Source organism: Carassius carassius, chromosome 40 (assembly GCF_963082965.1).
Source record: "Carassius carassius chromosome 40, fCarCar2.1, whole genome shotgun sequence".
NCBI lineage: Eukaryota > Metazoa > Chordata > Actinopteri > Cypriniformes > Cyprinidae > Carassius > Carassius carassius.
In genome coordinates, this window is record NC_081794.1 from 4,049,793 (window position 1) to 4,073,875 (window position 24,083).

The following is a 24,083-nucleotide window of genomic DNA, read 5'->3' on the forward strand; positions in this document are numbered from 1 at the left end:
AGGGAGTGGAACACAGTCAGTACTTGGGCGAGGGCTCCCTCTGCTGGTGTGGCGTTACAGTTGTGCGCTTAGCTGAGCACATCTCAGGGTCTGCCCTCCCCTCTCTGCAGGACATCTACCTCAAACGCTGCAAAAGCAGAGCTGTTAAAATCATCAAGGACTCCATCAACCCCAGTAACTGCATCTTTTCGCTTTGTTGCCATCTGGTAAGCGCTTGCATAGCCTGATGGCAAAAACCGAGAGACTCAGGAGAAGTTTCTTCCCCCAGGCCATCAGGCTCCTAAACTCAAAATCAGCCTCTTAACATCTTCATGTCTCCACTTAATATTCACTTTATCAGTAAGATATTCATCATTATCTACCTCACATTGACATACTGACAGTGTCAACCTGTTTGCACATTTGCCTCTTGTACATTCCTGGGTATCTTAATATTTAAGACTACTGTGTACTTTCATGCACATTATTTTCCATTCTATATTTAATTCTACAGTACTGTATACATCTTTTTTATATTTTATTCTTATATTTTTATTGTTTAGTTTTATTTCATTCTTTCATAGCTATATTTATGTATATTTGCATCTGTGTTGTATTCTTTAATAATTGCACTGTCCATGGAGCGGACCTGACTCACATTTCACTGCTGGTTACATATGCTCTATATAATTGTGTATGTGACAAATAAAAATCTTGAATCTTAAATAGTAATTGGCGGCCCACCTGCAATAACACCGCGACCCACAGGTTGAAAACCACTGAGATAGATAGAAACATAGATAGATAGATAGATTAGAAAATAAATAATACTAAATAAATAAAGACAGTCCTATTAAAATAAATGCAGCTTCTAGGGCTCTATTTTCATGCTTCAGTTATTGCATATTGCAATATTATACATGCTTAGTTTTTTATTTATTTAGCTGTTTTGAAACAGCTGTCTTGGGGATGCTGTGTGAAATATCATAAATATCACAAATTATTTTTTTTCCATTTATTAATGATGAGGATGCCACGTTTATGCTTATTTGTATTTCAATTTATTTATTCACTTTAATTTTCTATTTGATTAAACTATGCTGTTTGTTTGTTGTAACGGTGTGGAGTTTTATTTATTTACATCAGACATAAACCCAACATTAAGCAAACAATAATGGACTTTCGCCGCTCAGTTTGTTTTGGTTTCAGCTCCAGTGCTGTTTCCTGTCTCTCGCTGGAGTCCTCAACACACTCAATGCTGCGCGCGAGTTGCGCAATAGCGCTGGTCGTCAACAGGAACACGGCGAACCTTGCGTTCGTTTCCCATGCTGCCTTTCGCGTCAGCTGATCGGATCCAGTCTATGATCGGATCACATATCGCCTGCCCGTTTCTGTTTTCCTGATCAACCGAAGGAGAGTGACAGCTATCACACACTCGACCCGAGCTCATGTTGACTCGGTGAGAGGAAGGGAAACACATCCGCCGCCGCGACAGATAAACGCAGAACAAACATGGTGAGTGCACGAGCTTATTGTGCTGATTCTGAATTGTCTGCTGTTTTATGAGCATTTTAGCCGGATTCATGAGCAGTAAGAAAGTCTCTGTGTTCGTGTCTCATGTAAGGGCGTTTGGATGTTTCTCAACTGAAAATTAACCAAGTTTTTACTGTAGTAAAAGTGTAGTTATGTTTTCTGGGGCATATTGAGTTTGTATAACCACGGTTTTACTACGAATACCATGGTTAAACTATGGTTAGTGTTGCAAAACCATGCTTAATTTGTGGTTACTGGGTTTAACTACAGTATCCATGTTTTTTTGTTTTATTTGTAGTAAAACCATGGTTAATTTTCGTAAGAGATGGAATAAAATACATTTTAGACCACATGCTTTGGCAGGGATTATCGTGATATTATGTTCATTTTCAGTAATGTGCTGTTTGTTATCTTCTAGATAAGTCTACTTCAACTTAAGGAAGTTTTAATGCTAAAGACGCCTGTCTTTTTTAAAAGAAGTACACTTAACGTGTATTTAATATAGGATACTAAAGAGTTAACTTTAGCCTACAAACTGAATGTAATGTTTTTGGACTTAAAGTTAATGTTACTTGCGATTAAAATATAGTTTGTATGTATATTAAATGCAATTAATCGAACTTAAGAGTTGAACTTAGCACATATTTATATGTATAATTACTCATGTTGGCGTATGAATTTCATTTCTGTAAAAAAATTTAAAATACAAAAACAAATACTTTAGTATGGTAGTATTTTTTTTAAAGCATGATAAACAATTATTAAAATGCATTAAAATATTCTTGAAAGTGAAAAGAAACAAGTGCTTTCTCTTTAGGTGCAATTGAGTGGTCTTGTATTTCATTAATACTATATTATCTGGAAGAACTGTTTAATATTTATATACTTTTAAGTTTACATGTACACATTCAATATAATTAAGTGCACCTGTCTACAATAACTCTGGATGTACTTTGACGTAAAGATGAACATGTTCTTCTTGTGGTGTGACTGGGAATCTGTCTGCTGTTGGGTGAAACCGGCCTGGGATGTGTGTATCACTTCCACTATTTGCTACCTAACAAAGAATGCCAGTATATTACACAAACTGTTCTTCTTCTCCTCATTGTGTTGTTATAAACCTCTTTTATTATATGGTCATGTTTAGGGATTGTATTCATTGTCGTACATGAACTGGTATCATTTAAAACAGAAAGTGATGATGTATAATATAAAACATCACAAAAGCATTTCATCTACTTGTGTAAAAAACATAATAGCTCAGCAAACAGAAGCGGTTCTGAAACTTTCCATTGTACTGTTACTGAATTTTCAATTTGTGTGTGTGTGTGTGTGTGTGTATTTGATTCCGGTGAATTTTTATTTATTTATTTATTTATTTTTTACCAATATGTAAAAAATGTAGATAGTTTTATTTGTGTTACATCCAATGTGGTAGTGCGGTAGGTTATTTTTTCATTAATTTACTCTGATTTAAAGTCAAATATTCAGATTTACTCTGATAAAGAGTTTAAAGCAACTTAAGTTTAGATTATAACATGTAATGGGTATGTTATAAAGTTTGAGATACAGAGTCTGAGTGAGTTACAGACCCAAATCGGTTACTGTTACACTCTGTGTTTAAGTCACTCGTCTGTGTGTTTTGTAGTGTGTGAAGTGAGACTAACTGAAGCTAAAGGAGCCATGTTGGCCACCCAAACATCTGAGAGCGGCCCAGAAACCACAGATGTTAAACAGGTTTGTAACTTGCTCATCTTTATGAAGATTATTTGGATTGTGGACATTACAGTGTCATTGATGGCAAACCTTTCACATCTCTTGAAACCCATCGAGCAGGTTCTTGGTAGAGGTCATGTAATTTGAGGGAACCTGGATTTGTTTTTGGAAACCAGCATTAAATCAAAGATGATGACCGTTATACTTTCTTCTATCACAGCTTATATGCACAGATAAAGTGATAAGCACCACTTCTGTCTGTTCTCATTCTTATATTCTAACACAGGTTATTAAAACGAGTTTATAAAAAGCCACAGTTTGCTTATTATCTTGTAGAATTCAGACCTCATACAGAATGGAAACCAGACAACTAATGCCTTCATGAGAGAGATTTTCTTTCTGGCCATTTCCTCTTTATTTGCTTGAGGCTTTTGCTATTAACTGCAGTTCAGTAGTTCTTTATATTCAGTTCACTTACAGAAATGGATAACGAAAGCAAGACGAAGTATTTGAACAAAACTGTGACTTTGAACGTGGAATGGTTGTTGGTGCCAGACGGGCTGCTCTGAGTATTTCAAAAACTGCTGATGTAATTGGGTTTACAGAGTATGGTCCGAAAAAGAGAAAATATCCAGTGAGCGGCAGTTGTGTGGATGAAAATGCCCTGTTGATGTCAGAGGAGAATGGGCAGACTGGTTAGAGATGATAGAAAGGCAACAGTAACTCAAATAAGCACTCGTTACAACCAACCAAAGTAAGCCGCATACCATCTCTGAACACAGAACATGTCGAACACTGAAGCAGATGTGCCACAGCAGCAGAAGACCACACCAGGCGCAGCTCCTGTCAGCTAAGAACAGGAAACAGAGGCTACATTTCACACAGGTTTACCAAAATTGGACAATAGAAGATTGGAAAACGTTGCCTGGTCTGATGAGTCTCGATTTCTGCTGCAACATTCAGATTGGAGGGTCAGAATTTGGTGTAAAGTACATGAAAGTATGGATCCATCCTTCCTTGTCTCAACGGTACAGGCTGGTGGTGGTGGTGTAATGGTGTGAAGGATATTTTCTTGGCACACTTTGGGCCCCTTAGTACCAATTGATCATCGTTTAAACACCACAGCCTGTCTGAGTATTGTTGCTGATCATCTCCATCCCTTTATGAACAAAGTGTACCCATCTTCTGATGTCTACTTCCTGCAGGATAATGCACCATGTCACAAAGCTCAAATCATCTCACTGGTTTCTTGAACGTGACAATGCGTTCACTGTACTGAAATGGCCTCCACAGTCACTAGATCTCAATCCAATAGAGCAGCTTTGGGATGTGGTTGAACGGGAGATTCTCATCATGGATGTGCAGCCGAAAAATCTGCAGCAACTGCGTGATGCTATCATGTAAAAGTGGATCAGAATCTGAGGAATGTTTCCAACACCTTCTGTCTATGCCACGAAGAATTAAGGCAGCTCTGGAGGTCCAACCCGATACTAGCAAGATGTACCTAATAAAGTGGCCAATGAGTGTTTGTGTATATTTTAAGTTTTTAATATCAATATAATATCAGCAATCCAGAATATAAAATAGCAGGCTTTGTATATTTACATTGCCACAAATAAAGTAATTGCTTCAGAACTATCCAGTCTTTTTAAAGAGGTAGATCTATTTTCTCACAATCACAGTTTTTGTATGTGTTTTGCTCTTTATACACTTGCAACAAGACCTGATCTGAGCCAGAATTTCCTCATTTGTCTAGTCATCGTGACTAAGTGCTTATGACCGAGCCTTCAAGACAAACTCAAGAGTTTCTTTTTTTAGTCATCTTGGCTTAATCCCTCCCAGAAACATGACTACTGTTTGCATGTCATTTGACTTCAAGGTGCTGTGTCGAATTTCCACAGATTTGGCTGTATGTGCTTTGGCTCATATGTAGTCAGTCAGCTGATGATCTGTCTGTAGGTATGGCTCATGTTCACATAGCAGAACACGATGACTTCTCCATTCTGCCCTCTTGTCTGAGATCATCAAGAGGCTACGCAATGCTTACTCCACATCTTGTGAAGTTGTTTTGTTCTAGAAGTGCCTTCCTTGATTTGGTCTGCTGACCTAAATGTCATGATGGTTCCAGTGACCTGTTCTCACAGCAACGATGCAAATCAATACAACATTATACACCCTTAAACTCCGTTATTGATTTTGACTGGGCTGTATCGTTAAATCACTAGCTGCTGATTTCATGTGTTTTCTGGTATTTCTCTTCCTGGTTCTTCTGTTTTGACATCTGGTCCATAAAAAACCCTTTTTATTAACCCTTCTGTTCTCCTCAGTGGATTAAGGACAAGATTGCACGGACACTGAAAGTCCTGCAGAAGCGTTGCATCACCACAGACACGGTGGTCACCAGCGAGGACCTGGAAGCTAACCTGCTGTGTTGTGCTTTGGAGGCCGTCTTCATCCATGGAATCAAGAGCAAGTTCATCCGGTTTGATGGAAGTCAGGTGCGCAAAGGAGGGTCACGAGGAGCATTTCCTCAGCCCGTCTTCTGGAGCCTGTTGAAGACCGTCACCCACAGGTGGGTCAGAGAATATGTAAGTTACTTTTAATGAAGCCCACATGCATTCAGAAAATAAAGAAGGTGGATTTGAATTTCTTGGTATTGATCTTATTGTGAACAGTTGATGTGTGGATATGTCATAACTTTAAAACACTACAAACTCACATTAATTTGCCTCTACTTTAGTGCCACGCCCACATCTCAGCATCCAATCAACAACAGATGCATAAAACCAAGTCTCCACCTTACATTTGTTTTTGATTCTGATAATCCATTAAACTTAGATGTAGGTCACAATACGGAAGAAAATAACTTCCATTTAATTGTGGTTTTAAGGGGTGCGGCATCCATTGCATACACTTAAACACAGCCAGCCATGTAAAATGACTTGTTTTAAATGGTAATGTCTATATTTAAAAGATTATATAAAGATAATGTAAACAGTGTTGGGATAGGTACTAGGTTACAGATTACAAGTGACCCTGTTTAAAATGTAACAAGTAGTTTAACTATTTCAATTGTTTCTCAACTTTTTCAACTGTTTCAAATCATTTTCAGATATTTAAAGCAGGCACGGTTAACCTTACAGTAGTGCTCAACACTGAATACAGTGTTGGGGAAAGTTACTTTTTAAAAGTAATGCATTTACAATATTGCGTTACTCCCAAAAAAAAAAAAAAAAAAGTAGTCATGTTACGTAGTTACTTTTTATGGAAAGTAATGCGTTACATTACTTTTGAGTTACTTTTTAAATCTGTACAGGGCTTGCTTGTTTGTTTTTAAAATTAAAAAAAGTTATATTTTTGGCAAATATAAAAGCTTTTTCACACCAAAAGTGAAATGAATATGCCTCAGGCTGAAGGGAAAGTGAATTTACGTCTGTACAATAGAATGCAGAAGAAGACATTTCAACACACTTCAGCAATAATAAAAGACACACAAGTGTTTGTTTAAAGTAATTTTTGTTTATTATTATGGTTTACTGGATCATCGAAGATCAGAAGCAAAGACATTGGTTAATAGAATGGGATTAAATACATAAAGGATGTTTGTGTTGTTTAACATTTAATCATTGCAAGTTTGTGTCATTTTCTCAGTTGCATTATTTTTATTCATTTTGAGGAATACTGAATCTGTGTTTTTTGTTTTTTTTTAATGAATTAATGCCTATTAATATATAAAGTAAATCTGATTTCTCCCAATATGGGGACAGGAGAGCTGTCAATCAATAAATTGGAGAAAAAAGTAACTTGCGTTACTTATTTGAAAAAATAACTCAGATATTCTCTTGTAAATTTAAAAAGTAATGCATTACTTTACTAGTTACTTGAAAAAAGTAATCTGATTACGTAACTCACGTTACTTGTAATGTGTTACCCCCAACACTGCTGATTACTGTCATCGAAATCATTCAGCACTTGAATTAAGATTATAAGTGAATTTAAAAACACAACTACCACAAAATCAGACTTTAGTGCCACTTTTTATTTTGAGATCGTTCTGAGATTAAATACAGATTTAAAATCATAACCAAAAATATTTATACTAGAACTGTAATTTAATTACACCTTATTTTCTAAGTAACTGTGACAGATTAGTTGCATTTATTTTTTAATTAAATTACTTAACACTGTTACATGTAACTAGTTACTCCCCAACACTGAACACAAATAAACACTACTATTCAAAATTTTCAATACGTTATTTTCCCTCAAGTAAATACTGTTCTTTTCAGCTTTCTATTCCGCAGAGAATCCTGTAAAATTAAATGTATCACAGTTCTTACAAACAAATGAAGCAGCACAACTGTTTTCAACCCAGATATTAAGAAATCAGAATGATTTCTGAAGGATCATGTGACACTGAAGACTGGAGCAATGATGCCGAACATTCAGCATTGATCACAGGAATACTTGTGATTATACTTTAAACATTAAACAGTATTGTAATCCCACTGCCATCCAACAACCAACTTCAGCATTTCAGCAAATCATGACACGTAATATTAAAGTTCTTTTGAATATTGGATGCATAGAATACCAGAGGGAACAAAGTGTTATTCATAAGCCTTATGAAATTATAATATATCCCCATTCTTTCCAAAATCATTCCTAGTCTTTGGTTTGTTTACTAACTGAGTCAACTGATGTTGGTTTATGCTTTAAAATAACTTTAACCTCAAAAGGATTTCCAAGTGAACAACCTGTCACCCGTTTGGAAAGAGAAAGAGACACGTCAGGGAGACTCTGTGAGGATTGGGACAAGTCTGTAGGATTAGATCATCATGTGGTTTAGTAATTGGCTCCTAAGTCTTTGGGCAGTAGTCAAGTGAGGCTCTTTAAGACCTCTTGACTCAACAGGACAGTTTTAGGCTATGTTTTAAGTGTAGAGTGTCATATTTATACTTAAAAATGTTCTAGTATGAAATTTACAGTATGTCACATCACAAAATCTCATTTTACATACAGTACATAAAGATTTCTGTGCAGGCCCACATAAAGAAGTGCAGTAAATAAAATTATAGTATTATTGACAATATAGTGAGGGGGGGGGGGTGAATATATCTATATATAAGCAACACCTCAAAATTTTATTTTTGGTTAGATTGCTCTTCCTTTTTATTTTATCATGTGACACTGAAGACTGGAGTAATTTTGTTGAAAATGCAGCTTTGCAATTAGAATAGAAAAAAATTTCTGGAGTGCAAATAGCACTGGAGTGGTTTAATCCAAAAGACACAACCACTTTATATAATGAACTGGTTTAATATAAGCTTTAATTCACATATGAACGTTGAGAAATGCACATTAAATATGGTAAATAAAAGATCAAACATGCATGCTTGAAGAATGAGAACAAACGTCATAAAAAAATCACACATTGAACTTCTTTGGTACATGAGTGTATGAATATGTAATATGTGAAACCATGACATTTTCTTTTTGGGTGGTCTAACCTTATAATGTTTCACATGCTTCTTTTTGACACTATAGGGATGTAGTTCAAGAACTGGAACGTCTAAGCTTCATAAACTCAGACATCGGCCGCTGCAGAGCATGGGTTCGCCTGGCGCTAAATGACGGGCTTCTGGAGTGTTACCTGACCTCGCTGCTTCGTGAAGGCTCGAACCTGGGCTCCTACTACCAGCCCGGGGCTCTTTTGCTGGACCCGGAGGACCGTGAGGTTCTACTCACCCTTCTACAGGGTTTGTCCTCCATGACCTTCCAGCTCTCCTATAAATCAGCTGTGCTGAATGAGTGGACCAACACACCCCTGGTCCTCGCGGGTCTGTGTCCCCCAACGCCTGCCGACGAGCATCTTGTAGGCCCCAAGTGCAAGGAGTCTTGGGATACGGTCTCCCAGTCATCCGGAGGGTCTGGAAGCTCAGACTGGGCTCAGGAGGTGCTCCAGAGGGAGCCCAGGAGAGAGCAGCTGAACACACCTCTGACCACGTCAAACCTGAGTCTGGACACGTCAGGATCATCACAGCTGTCCTCCAGCCTGAGCTCTGATAGTCTGCTGCAGGGTCAGGAGCTCAGGAGTCCAGAGCAGGAGCCCTGGAGCTGTGACACGGAGATCAGCCAACACACACAACAGAAGATCAGCGCTACAGAGTGAGTACAAGTCTGTTGTATGGCACTATGCAATATGACAGGGGAGAAATCCTCTTGTTGTCACTAGGTTTGTGCAGAGCTATGAATTTACAAATGTCCTGTATAATGACACTAGTTCAAGTTGACTTCCAAATCAGGGGAGGCAGAAATATTTTAAATTCAAACAATTCTAAATTAAACAAAATTAATGAAAATTGACAAAATTTGACCTTATTGCTGTTTTTTTCTGTTCATGTTAATTATTATTATATTAATTAAAATGAATTAAACATCTAACAGTACTCTACTGGTGGGTAAAAATGTATTTAATAGGAAGAAAATATTATTGTAGTTTTTATTTATAGCATTAATAAAAATATAATTTGAATATATTTTAAAATGTAATTTATTCCTGTGAGTCAAAGCTGAATTTTCCTTCAGAAATTATTCTAATGTGCTGATTAAGAAATGTTTCTGATTATTATTAATATTGAAAACAGTTGGTCTTTTTATTTTATTTTTTTAAGTATGATATGTTTTTTTAAGATTTTTTTGATGAATATAAAGTTAAGAATAAGCATTTATTTTAAATAGAATTCTTTGGCAACATATTAAATGTCTTTACTCTCACTTTTGATCATCTTCAGATGTATCCTTGCAAAAAAGTTTTGAACGATAGTGTATATATTCCAATTAAATAAAGTTACTGAATCATCCTGAATCATCTAATACCCATGTATTAGATGGCGATCTAATGCTCCGGCATGAGGATTTTCAAAGCATTGCTGTCAATAAAAACCTGCTTAGCGGCTCTAAATTAATTACTTTTAAAGTATCCTGATTAAAAAATATTCATGTCAAACTCTATAGTCAATGTCTCTAATTGACAGGTCAAACGATGGACCATCTGACCCAGATTATGTACTTGGCCGTGGTTTTGCTGCTTTTGTTACTGAGCTCAGAAACCTCCATGCATGTCAATTCTAGTCATGACAAAGTTTTCTAAAGTAAATGTGAAAGAAATGACTTTTATGAGTAGAAATTTTGTAAGCTGCAGTCGTGTCTGTTTGTTTTCAGTGACCGCAGTTCCTCTAATCAGGACTTGAAGCAAGACTTTGATGTGTTCATACCAGCTTCAGATTCTGCAACAGAAGCTGTCAATGACAACACACACAAGCCTAACGCATCTCCCACAGCTGCACAGGACACACATCAGTCAGATGCACACATCTCAGAGCAATCTAAAGCATCCTCAGAAAACATTTCAGCTGAGACGTTACAGGAGACGGAAGAATCCAAGACTCTACTTAAAACCGCCACAGTCACCGAGACTCCAGAAAGTGGCCAGAAGAACTCCTCTGCTGATTCCCCTTCAATTTCTACTTTCACTGAGATGTTTGAGAAGACCTCTGACCTTAAAGACCCTGACGCTCTTCCTTCAGAGACCCGCATCGCCTCTAGTTCAGTGGTGCAATCCCAACATGCTGCATATAGACGCTCCGCAAGTACCGTCAGCAGGAAAGCCTCCTCAGACTCTCTGTATTCCTCCTGCGTGAGTGTTTTCAGGGATTCATACTCTCAGGCTTTCATTTCTTAAGCATATAAATCACTTGATAGGTTTATCTAATCGATCCACCAAAATGAACGTTGATATTGTATCTGCATTTTAAAATGAATTGACAGTACGAGTGATTCAATCACAAAACACTTACATGCAGGCACATACTTGGAACTAGTTATTAATATTGATTGATATAGATGATACAGATTTTAGTTTTCACTTCATGCAGAAACCAGAATTCAGGAAGCTTTGTTTTGTTACTTTTCCTATGCGAGTGTAGTACAGTAAATGTTATCATGAGATTCAAAGCACAAGTGAACCAATCATTTCTTCCTCTAGTCACAGCACAAAAAAAACATTAAAGAACATGAGAACGTGTTGAAAGATTTACAGAAATGTATTATTTCTCATGCAACAGTGTTTCAACCGCAAAAAATTGTAAACAATAATGTCACGTAACGTACAAAGCTTGATAGTTGCTATACATATCTCATTTTGCTAAACATATTACATTATATATATATATATTATTTGCCTCTAAAATAAGTTGTTTACATAATATATGCATGTGTACTGTGTATATTTATTATGCACAAATATATATACAGTGCATATTTAAAAGATATTTACATGCATATATTTATACCCATATAATTGATATATAAACATTTAATATATACATTTTATTATTAAATATATACATCCATGTGTGTATTTATATAAACATAATAAATATACACAGTGCATTAGATATATTATGTAAACATTTATTTTAGATGCAAATAATCACGATTAATCGTTTGACGGCACTAATTTGAACTTAAATGAGAAATCACTGACAGGTTATGTTTAAATCCAAATCATGACGGCAACAGCAGAAACATAATTATATAATAATAATCATATCATTACAGAGTTTATATAAAACTACTTTAAGAAGGGTTTGCGTGCATGCAGCGTTTTTATTTATATGTTGTTAACCTGACGGTGTTTCCATCTCTACACCTTTTTGTGTCTCAGAAATCCACATCTTGGATATCAGAGGATGATTTCTACAAACCAGAAAAAATGGACAGTCCTGAAGCGTATGCCGTCATTGACATCGCGCAGATGAACGGGCCAGAGACACCTACCTCTGAACCGGCCGGCATCCAGTCAACACCTAGTGTAGTGCACCGGAGACAGAACGGTAAGAAGGACACAAGACCGGAGTTTCCTTCTGCCTGATTCTTAGACATTTTACTTGCAAAGCCCTGAGCTGCAAAGTGATGGAAAAAGTAATGGTCTGTCTGTTTTTTAAACTTCCTTCTCACAGAGCGATGACCTTAAAAGAAACTAGCACTCATGCTTATACTTCCCTTTGCTTGGTTTCACATACAGTTATTAAGTGCTAGATTTAATTTTCATAGCTATAAAGGCCTTCAGTGGTTGTTTGACCGCAGGTATAATTGGGATTTAAACCAGAGAGTATCTGCTAAATTACAAGTGAAGACGCCTGTAGACTGCACATGTTTATAAGATGACAACTTTACCATCTTGGGCCCCAGTTTCTTTGCTGTTTTCTGTTTTCTCACTCTTTTACCGGAATGTTCATCTACATAGAGCATTAACAAGCAATTAAGACAACTTTAAATTTCAAATAATAAATATTTGTATGCTTAAAATATGGTTTTCACATTTCTGTTTTTAAACCTTGGATAGTTTGATAAAATGATAAATCTTTGATTATTTTCTCACTCTTATGTTGTTCCAAACCTGCATGACTTTCTGAGGAACATAAAACGATAGACTGTTAAATTATACTTTTGTATAATTGATATAGTATTATAGTTTTTTTTTTTTATAATTTGAGTAAGATTAATTATATTTTGTTTCCACTTTATGTTCAGTTGAATTTAATTCAGTAAATTTTATTTATTGGTTTTAGTTTGTATTTTTTTTATTATTATTTGTATTTCATATTAAACTGAGAAATACAAGTCAATAGTGAAACTGGGTCATTTTCAGTAAATAAAATACAATAAAACAGTTGTTGCCTAAAATACACATTAACTGAAGAAATGAGTGTGAAAAGAATGATATATCTACTCACTCACACAAACACACACACACACGCTTGCATTTGTGGTCTGTGGGGACTCTCATAGGCGTAATGGTTTTTTATACTGTACAAACTGTATTTTCTATCGCCTTACACTAACCCTACACCTAAACATAAGCATTTAGTATGTTTTTTGTTAACCCTTTGGCTTACGGGGACACGGGAAGTGTCCTCTCAAAGCGTTAGTTCACCCAAGAATTAAAATTCGTCCATCTTCTTCGCCCTCGAAGCATCCTAGGTGTGTGACTTTCTTCTTTCAGAATAATCCAATCAGACTTACATAAAAAATTGTCCTTGCTCTTCCAAGCCTTTCAAGGGGGGTAAGCGAGTGTTTGTTGTTCAGAACACGTCTAATGAAGTGTGCGCATCTGTAATAAAACATCCCTCACACGGCTCCGAGTGGTGAATAAAACATAATATACACTTTTTTTCCCTCACTTCTGCTGACTGTTGATATATGAGTATGAGAGCAATTTTAACATTGAAAGCAATTTCCCCCTGGGATTAATACATTTCTTTGAATTAAACTGAATTGAATTTCAGAAAGGAAACTCAAATGGCAGAAAGTGACATCTTATTTGTTTTCAAACAGCGTTGCATTGGGGGTGAATTGCCTGTATTTGTTGTATTAGGTCTCATGCACCGAACCGAGATGTCTGTACCGTGACGGTTCGGTATAAATACATCTATCGTTCTCAGTGTTGGGGAAAAGTTACTGTTAAAAGTAATGTATTACAATATTGCGTTACTCCCTTAAAAAGTAACTAATTACATAACTTTCAATGGAAATAAGAAGTTCTATTTATAGCAAATGTAAAAGCCCTTTCACACCAATAAGTGTAATGAATAAACCTCAGGCTGAAGGAAAAGTAAATTCACATCTGTACAGTAGAAAGCAGGAGAGGAAGGTTTAACACTCTTCAGCAATAAAAAATTACTGTATTTCCGGACTATAAGTCGCACTTTTTTTTTCATAGTTTGGCTGTTCCTGCGACTTATAGTCTGGTGCGACTTATTTATCAAAATTAATTTGACATTAACCGAGAGATATGAACCAAGAGAAATGAACCAATAGAAAACATTACCGTCTCCAGCCGCGAGAGGGCGCTCTATGCTGCTCAGTGCTCCTGTAGTCTACACTGAACACACAGAGCGCCCTCTCGCAGCTGTAGACGGTAATGTTTTCTCTTGGTGCTTGGTTCTAAATAAATGCGACTTATAGTCCAGTGCGACTTATATATGTTTTTTTTCCTCATCATGACGTATTTTTGGACTGATGCGACTTATACTCAGGTGCGATTTATAGTCCGAAAAATACGGTAAATGAAGCACAATTGATAGTTTATCTAAAGTCATTTTCGCTTATTAATATGGTTGAACTGGATCATCAAAGGTCAGCGGCAAAGACATTAGTTAATAAAATGGGATTAGATACATTTGTGTTATTTAACATATTTAATTATTGCAGGTTTGCGACATATTCTGAGTTTGGATTTCACTGTTTTAATTCATTTTGATGAATACCAAATGTTTTTTTGCAAGTGGGATGAATTAATGCACATTCACATTAAGTCGTTACCACCAACACTGATCGTTCCACCCCTAATATATATATATATATATATATATATGATCTCATGATATATGTGTGTGTGTGTGAGTGTATATATAAAATGGATTTCAGTCATTTGTAAATAAGTAACAACCTTGTGTTTACAAAACAGCAATTTTAATAAAAAAAACAACCGACTAGAAATGCTGGATGTGTGTATAAAGTGGACTCTCTCTCTTTCTCTGTCAGGTCTTCGTAACCCGTTCAGGGGTCTGCTGAAGCTGGGTCAGCTGGAGCGCCGCAGTGCGGTGGGCATGTGGTGGGATTATTCCTGCGAGCTCTCTCCGTTTGAGCTGCGGCTTTACATCGACGCAGAGGAGCGCATCTGCTACGAAAACCTGTCCCTGTTGCGCTGCGAAGACGTTCACCTGTCCTCCAGTACCGAGGGCCGATTCCGGCTCTCCTTCCCCGGCAAAAGAATCTACCTGCGTGCACCGTCTCGAGGAGAGGCGGAGGACTGGGTGGATCGCATCGTGGAGGCCATCAGTAAACTACGGCCCATGATAAAAGAAGAACAGTGGGAGGTGCTACACACGTCCAGTGACCAGGACGTCCCCTCACCGACACCATCAAGCCCCGAGCACACCAACTCTGAGCTTCCAGATACTCCACAGTTAGATTGGACTCGTTATAAAGACCCAGAACCAGATGCCATAAAGGAAGCGGTGGTCTATCAGAACTTGGAGGAAAAGGGTTGGCGGTGTGTTTTACTTTCCCTCTCCCTGGAGACCCTCAGAGGTTACCAGGTCCAAGGGGACTCAAAGACGCCTCTGTTCTCATACCCCATTGGGAGCATCAGGGATGTGGTTCCGGATGTCTCTTTAGGAAGCCCAGCATTTTTTAAAGTTCTGACTGTGCGGGACACTCTGACGCTGCGGGCGGAGAGCGGTGAGGAAGCACGAGGATGGAGGAGTCTGATCAGAGGAGCGCTCGACTCGTATCTGGAGACAGAGGATGACGGAGCGGTTCAGGGCGTCTCAGCAGTGGGCAGTGTCCACAAACTGGTCCAACACAGACTGAAGGGAGATGGGGTACTGCTCTCTCATCTGTCTACTGTCCCGAATGAGAGAGGACTAGATGCACAAAACTACAAATGTGCAGGTGTGAGAGGCTGGCATGATTTTTATTTATTTTTTTTAATTACAATTAAATGCAAATCACACAGAGGACTTTTAATAAACTCTTGTTTTCAATATCTGAATTAATTTATTTTAATTAAGCAGTGGAGGTGTTTTTGGTTAAAAACGTATCAAACTGGTGTAACTTTTTGTATAATATAAAATATAAAAATTATGTAATCTTTATTTTTTGTATGATATAGATTATAGTATAATCTATATTATCATTGTTATTAATTATATTTTCTTTGTTAATTATATTAATATTATTATTATTATTTATTAAAAGCAATGAAGCAGTTGTATCGATCATGAATATTTATGATTTATAATTTTCAGTATTTATAATATTTGATATTTTGTGCTCCTTTATAAATTATTTAAATATGCTTGATGCACAAGAAACGCTTATCAATATTGAATTATTTTTTTTAATTGCTTAATATTTTTGTGGATATTTCATAAATTTATCAGATATTTAAATCTTATATGATATGGCAAGGTTTCTTTAGGTTTTAAAATGTCAATAACAATAATTATTCATTAATAATAATTCATATAATAATAGTTTTTAAACATTAAGTTCAAATGTATGGGGAAAATATATTTTTGCTTTTACACCACTACTGACATTCTTGAATCATACTATAAATATTTGACAGAAATCTATGAAACCAGCATTGCAAATATTACATTACATTATAACATTATAGTGCATTTGCATTTTAAACTGGATTTGTCTTATCTTCACTTCTCATCGGCCCAGAAGCGAGGCATTAGCCACATGTTTATTTCCTTTGCATGCTTGCATTTGTGAGCTGGAGGAAGTGCTGTGCTCTTGTCTCTATGTAAGTGTTTTTCTCTGTTTCTGGGCTCTGAGTAAAAGCCGTTGTAAATGTGTCCACAGGTTGCCCTCGTCAGATCGGGATATCTCTGGGGAGAGCCAGACTCTGTGAGTTCTCGGGTCAGTATTACTGTGAGAGCTGCCATCAGGGAGACACCACCATCATCCCCTCACGCATGCTGCACAACTGGGACCTAACCACACGTCAGGTGAGCTCTTAGGACTCTTTATTTAATTGAATTGAATTTTATTTTATTTTATTTACAGACTAAAATTAACATAAGTGGGATTCACTTTCCTTAAATAAATCAGATACATATTATAAAAAAAAAATAAAAGGTTAAAATAAAATACAAATCTATTTTAAATAGTAGGTCTGTCATTCGATAACCTTCATTACATGGAATGCTGATTTATTCATTAATATACTATCTTAATTTGAATGGTCAATAAGATAGTAATAAATAGTAATACACTTTAGATTTTTCTAAATATAGATACACTAACACAGATTTCTTTTTTTTTCTCTTTAAGAAATTAACTTTTATTCCACAAGGTGATCAAAAGAGAAGACATTTATAATGTTATAAAAATAAATAATTGACAATTAAATGCTGTTCAACTGGAAAAATATCAGTTTCCACAAAAGCAGCACAACTGTTTTCAGCATTGATGATGATAAATGTTTCTCGAGCAGCAAATCAACATATTTTCATGATTTCTGAAGATCATGTGACACTCAAGACTGGAGTAATGATGCTGAAAATTCAGCTTCGATCACAGGAATAAATTATATTTTACAATATATTCAAACAGAAAAGTTGTTTTAAATGATAAAACTGTATTCCATAATATTACTGTTTATATTGTATTTTCCATCAAATTAACGGAATTGTTGATATGCGTTTATGTCATTCAGCTGTGTGTGTATTTCTATATGTTCAGGTTTCAAAACAAGCCTTTAAGTTGCTGACTCAAATTGAGCACGAGCCGCTCCTGCACCTTGAGGTTTTGAACCCTGACCTGTTTGATCATACTGACATCATGGAGAAAGTGCAGAGCCTGAGACTAAGGCTTCGTTTTCTTGGAGACTACATCCTCATCTGCCGCAGCGGCATCAGCAAACAGATCCAACCCAGGTTTGTGTGTGTGTGTGTGTGTGTGTGTGTATTCTTAGATGCATGTGTTTGTAATTGGGACACAATTACAAGTCTTTAACAGATGATTGCAAAAGATTAGTAATCTGTATTTTGTTTATTTCCAGACTTCAGCAGCGGACATACTTACTGGATAACAGTGATCTATACAGTGTACTGGACTTGCAGCAGGTATTGCTGGCCGTTTCTTGTTGTTTATCATTTGAACTAGGGGTGTGCGATACATTTTATTTTAAACTTACTACTCTTTTAGGATTTTAGCAATTATTTTTTTGAAATTAACTCCGCTTTGCAAAATAAGGTGGATATAGTTAAGCAAAAATTCATGATTGGTGTTAAATAAGCGTGATTGCGAATCTCATCTCATATTGATTTCATTGTTCAATAAACATTTTAAGTTACAATTTAGACACAACCTTGTCAATATTTATGTTTTTGCTTTATATTGTCGATGACATTTCCAAATGAAAGAACTGTTTTGCCTCTCTGAGACAGTAACACACAAGTGCTTCGTTATTGAATGAATCCGCGTTTTGCATGATTCGGCTTAATGAATGATTCAATGACCAAATTAATCAGCCATTTAAATGAATCACTTAAAGGGATAGTTCACCCCAAAATTTTAATTTGATATTTATCTGCTTACCCCCAGAGCATCCAAGACGTCGATGACTTTGTTTCATCAAGACAAACTTAGATTTTAAGTCTTTGAGTTGCAGTCTGTCAGTCATATAATGGAAGTGAATGGAAATCACGGCTTTGAGATAAAAAAAAAAAAATTAAACGTATACAAACAAAACCAACTTAAACTCTGCTGCTCGTGACTGCAATGTCTGAACTGTCCTGAGCGCATTCTCAACAGCCTATGCATGACGCATATTCTTCTTCTTCTTGCCTTATGGCGGATCACAGACTTATAAGTGCATTACCGTCACCCCTCTCTCAAATGGACCATTGACATTCTATCTACAATCTCATTTAGGAGTGTCAATGGTCCATTTGAGAGATATCTGGCAGTAATGCACTTATAAGTCTGTGATCCGCCATAAGGCAAGAAGAAGAAGAATATGCGTCATGCATAGTCTGTTGAGAAGGAGCTCAGGACAGTTCGAACTTTGCGTGAATCAGAGGTAAAAAACGATATAAATACTGTTCAGTTTCTTGCACAGACCAATCGTTTCGTGTCTTCACGTCAGTGTATCATCACGAGCCACAGGGTTTAATTTGGTTTTGTTTGTGTATGTTTTTTGGACTCTTAAAGCCGTGATTCCCATCCACTAACATTATAAGACTGACAGACTGCAACAGTTTGAGTTAAAAATCTTTTTGTGTTCTCCTGAAGAAACAAAGTCACCTACATCTTGGATGCCCTGGGGGTAATCAGATGAAAATCAGATTTTCATTTTTAGTGAACTATCCCTTTAACTCATTAGGACAGTGACTTGGCCCCACCTACTGGTGGTCTTAGATATATATTTTGGGCCAGATTGACTATCAGCTTGCGCCAGTGCAAAACCTCAATTTGACCTAAAAAGAAATGACTGTTTAGGATCTAGAGTGGGAAATTAGTGCTGAAAAGGTGGGAACTGTTATTTTTGCACCTCACCTTATTGAATATGCATTTGGTGGAGTTTGCCTTCGGCCTGGTAAATTGAGTAAGGAATCATGCAACGCAATTTACTAAGACATGCGCTTGTCAATTCACTGATATTTGTGGCATTATGCATCCAAAAAAGCATAATGTAGGCTGTAATTCATAGATTGCAATGATCATTATGGAAATGAGATGTTGCATCTGTGTTCTTTAATGTGCGCATTGTTAGTAAATCACCCGCAGAATTCTCCCTTCCCATAGGCACTTGTATGGAATTGCGCTCTAGTGCTAATTTGCCCTTTTTAGTAAACTTGGCCACTAGTATCAAGTAGCATTTTCTAAAAAAATAAAAAAGGAAATCCGTTTAAAGTGGCATATATTGCTCTTAAATTAAAAATGTATTTCTGTCACTGGTGTTAATTCACAACACTATTAGGAAAAATGGTACAAATGTTGGCACTGGGGCGCAAAAGAACATTTAAAGGGTGCATACTGGTACCTAAAGTGCATACATTTTGAAAAGGTATGCCACCAGTGCCTTTTTTTCTGAAGAATAGGAATATCGCACAGTATCACATGATATCCCTCATTGAAGAAAAGAGTGCTATTAAGTGATCCGACTTGTGATTTCTTTTTTGCACACAGATAGCAGACGAGCACTATGAATCTTACCTGCAGTCTCTGATTCAGTTTGGGTCCAAGCACGTGCTCAGCTGTGACCTTTGCACCCAAAGGGGCTTTATATGTCAGATCTGCAATAGTGACAACATCATCTTCCCTTTCCAGTTTGACAGCACCATTAGGTACTGTTATATAACACACATTAGACATCAGATCTAAAACTCCTCACATCCCCTTTCACTCCTGACCAGTGCTGTGCTGCCACTTTCTGTTCTAGTAGAGTCATGTGATTCAGTCACATGCAGCACAGAAGTGAGAGAAATATCATGAGGATGATGGTGTGTCTCTGTTTTTTCTGTCTCTCAGGTGTGACATCTGCAAAACGGTGTTTCATTCCTCCTGCAAGGCCAAATGTCCGGTCTGTCCACGCTGCGTTCGCATACAAAAGTATATGGAGAGGGATTTGGAGGACTGATTTAGCTGTTAGTTAGAAACAGGTCATGCTACAAGCTCAAAATCCAGGGTTGGTACTATATGATTGTAGTATTGTATCTAAAACATTATTTTTCTCAGTAGCTGATCAACTGGAAGCGTTTGATCGTTTTTCTTACACTAAGCATTTTATTTGACTCTGGACCTTAAGTGCACTTATTAAACACTCATCTGTACATATTTACTCACATCAGCACTCCCGTGTATGTTTCATTAAATGTTAATAATGCCAAATCAACACTTTTCTGCAATGGTGGGAGAAAAGTATATTAAAGCTATGAGTTTTGCTTTTGAACTGTATGGAAGCACAATGGACGGTTAATCGACTCACATGTAATTTTGCAGGTTTGTGTTCAGAATCACAAGTCTTAGTTCCCTTTTTGTTTTTTGCAAAGTGGTTATTGATTGTCAAGCCAAGGAAGTCTTTATTTATGAAACTTAAGGCACTTGAATGCCAAGGATCTTGTTTTTATAGTACTTTTTTTAAACATCTGAATGTCACATGGCAAGTTTTATATGATGCATTACGAGTTTACAAATCATTGCATGCATTAAGAAGTTGTATATGCAGGTATTGTACACAGTTATTAAGAAGATGGTTAATGGAATTATGACATGTACCAACACTTACAACCTCCTTTAACAGTTTTTGTATGATACTGTGCCTTTATTTTCGAGATTGAGTGTATCATTCATCACTAAAATGGGATGTGCCAAAAATGTAACTATTATAAGCCAATGTGAATTATTAATATTTGCCACAATATCAGTTCATGAATCCAATTGCTGACATTCATCTCTCTGAATGATAAAAACTCTTTTTACTTATTATTTTCCTGGTTTAATGAATGCATATGAAGATTTGACCACTGCTTCATTAGCACAGTTTATATTGAAAACTGAAATATGAGAAAGAACAAGGATTTTTTAATTTTTTTGTACTTTTTTTTTTTAAACAATGCTGATATTTTTATGACAAGTTCATTATATCACCTGTTCCCAGGTGACTTTTTGTCTTTCTTATGTTTTGCCACTAGAGGAGGTAAAAGTCATGAATACTGAAGCTTTTCTCTGGTCTATAAACAAAAGTGATTCACATTCCTAATGATTTATCTTTTTAACTTCTTTTTTTTAATATAATTATTATTACTAGTAATTCTTTGGAGTAATATCTGTCATAATATATATGCATATAGTTATTCACCAGATGCTTTTACCCAAAGCAAAGCAACATTGTGCACTCAGCACAACTTTATGTGTTCGCTGATCTGTAAAACAATATTTTCGTGCTAATATCTATGCTCAGAACTTCCTAGAATCAAAGAGCAGCTATAGAAAGATGGATGCATATTTTTGTCTTTAACTTGTCATTCCCCTCAAACCACATCACAATGTTCGTCTCTGACTGGTTCTTCCTGTTTTCTTACCTCCTGAAACACACACACACGCACACACATATACCTGTATACAGTGACCTCCAGAAGTATTGGAACTGTTAAAACAAAATGGCTTTCTCTACTGTGGAGTCGAGACATTTGCAAATATGATTAAAAGATGAATATGGGACAAAACTAAAGAATGTCACATTTTATTATTAGGTCTTTCGACACGTACGTGTTTTGCCAAATAAAACTACCAGCACTTTTAGAGTTCATCCCACTATTTGATTTGAGCATAAGTATTGGAAGAGTTGAGTTTAAGGTAGATGTAAAAGATTAAAAGCTAATATGTAGTTGCAGATCTCTTTTATGCAATCAGAGCAGTGAGTCTGCAGCCCATAGACTTCACCAGAGTCTTGGTCTTATGCTTTGAAATGCTTTTCTACAGCCTTTAATGCAGCCAATTCCAGCTGTTGCTCGTTTTGGGGAGTTTAAGTCTTTAGTCTCCTCTTCAGCTGGTGAAATTAATGTTCAATCTGATTTAAATCTGGAGACTGATTTGGGCAATCCAAGGCTTTACATTTCTTTCCCCTGATAAAGTGTTTGACTGAACTGGAAGGGGGTTTTGGGTCATTGTCCCGGTCCAATATGAAGTGCTTTCTAATGAGTTTGATGGCATTTTCTTGAATATTGGTAGCATTCCAAATTCATTCTGCTACTGCCATCATACATTAACTCATTAAATTTAAGAGGTCCTGTTTGAGAGACAGCCATGTATGCCCATGACATGACTCCACCTCCACCAAGCTTTACAGATGAGGTTGTGTGCTTAGGATCATTTGACGTTCCCTTTTTCTGCACACTTTTGCTTTCCAATCACTCAGATAAAGGTTCATCTTTGTCTCATCGGTCCATAAACTCCAAAACTGTACTGGCTCACATTTACTGGCTCTCTTTTCTTTTAGCATCCAAATTGCTTGCTTTTCTTTATGAGTCGGCTTCCTCGTCTTCATCCTGGTTTGTGTGTGTCATCATCGAATGCAAGACTTGGAATGCAGAAGCAATGGATTTAACTGACAAGAAACATTCCCTGCTTTTAATGTATGAAGAATGAATGCAACAGGACACAGCTGAACGCTTAGAAAGACTGTTCCAATACTTCTGCTCACATCAGACAGAGATGAAACTCTAAAAGTGCTGATCTTCATAGCTTAGCTCATCTTTGTGTTGAATCACACAATAATAAAATATGAAATTCTGTACTTTTGTCTTATATTCATCTTTTAATCGTATTTACTGATTTCTTGACTCCACAGCAAACATAACAATTTGTCTTTACTGTTCCAATACTTATGGAGGGCACTTATACACTCACACACAAACACATATATATAAATTTTTATAGATTTTTTGTTTGTTTTTGTGAGAAATTACAGGCAAGCCTTTTTTTCCCTTGTACTTCACAATTTTGATTCTATAACATGTCTTCTTTCAGGAAGTGACTTGGAAGGAGTGTGGAGCATTGATGTTAATGAAAATTAACTCAAACATAAGAGATAAAAGAAATGCAAAAAATAAAACAAATATTAATAATAATAATAATAAACTTAGTAGTGATTCTTTAAATCCTGTTTATCAACTCTTTGAGATACTTAATCTGTGGAACATTTCTATAGTCACATCTTTATTTACCAATTTCTAAAATGAGATCTGATTTATTTCTATATTAAGTGCTTCTGAAAATTGTAATCCTTCGTTGTCATATCTTTTACATTTTATTAAAATAGGTTCAACTGTTTCAGGAAGATCACATTTAACACAAAGTCCAGACACGTGTTTTTCCTCTTATAAATAACGACTGATTAAGTGCAATGTGTCCAATTCTATTCCCAAAATTCTCCTTTCATTTCCAACTGTTCTTTGAATATTACATAAATGCCGTCCTTTATTCTCACCACCCCATTTAATTTGACACGTATCTTTTTATGTTTTTTTATTAGCCCTTTTTATTTCTAATTTACTCATTGGAGTATTAAATTAGATGTCTGACTTTTTAATGTTTTTATCTGATACAAAATAAAAAAAAATTTTGTTTGTATTCTGAACAAACTCTGTAAAATGACAGACAAAATGTCTTGTCTAGTTGAAGATTCGCCACTCTTTAAACTTGATATTACTGAAAATGAGTCTGAACATATGACTACTTTATGTATATTAACATGTTCTTTC

At 36.2% G+C, this 24,083-nt stretch overlaps 1 protein-coding gene across 2 annotated transcripts; it reads left to right on the plus strand.

Moving 5' to 3' along the window:
• The first annotated feature begins 1,433 nt into the window (after positions 1 to 1,433).
• On the plus strand, positions 1,434 to 20,752 carry LOC132121981 (pleckstrin homology domain-containing family M member 1-like). Of its 2 annotated transcripts, none has more exons than XM_059531759.1 (12): positions 1,434 to 1,494; positions 3,161 to 3,249; positions 5,556 to 5,800; positions 8,776 to 9,396; positions 10,453 to 10,927; positions 11,957 to 12,125; positions 14,839 to 15,750; positions 16,675 to 16,820; positions 17,557 to 17,750; positions 17,876 to 17,939; positions 20,008 to 20,165; positions 20,350 to 20,752. In XM_059531759.1, exons 2-12 carry the CDS (start codon positions 3,196 to 3,198, stop codon positions 20,456 to 20,458), a joined length of 3,147 nt encoding a protein of 1,048 aa, XP_059387742.1. In that variant the 5' UTR covers positions 1,434 to 1,494; positions 3,161 to 3,195; the 3' UTR covers positions 20,459 to 20,752. The 2 variants fall into 2 exon arrangements, with proteins under 2 accessions (XP_059387742.1, XP_059387743.1); XM_059531760.1 differs by having other exon boundaries at positions 10,462 to 10,927.
• The last annotated feature ends 3,331 nt before the right edge of the window (positions 20,753 to 24,083 follow it).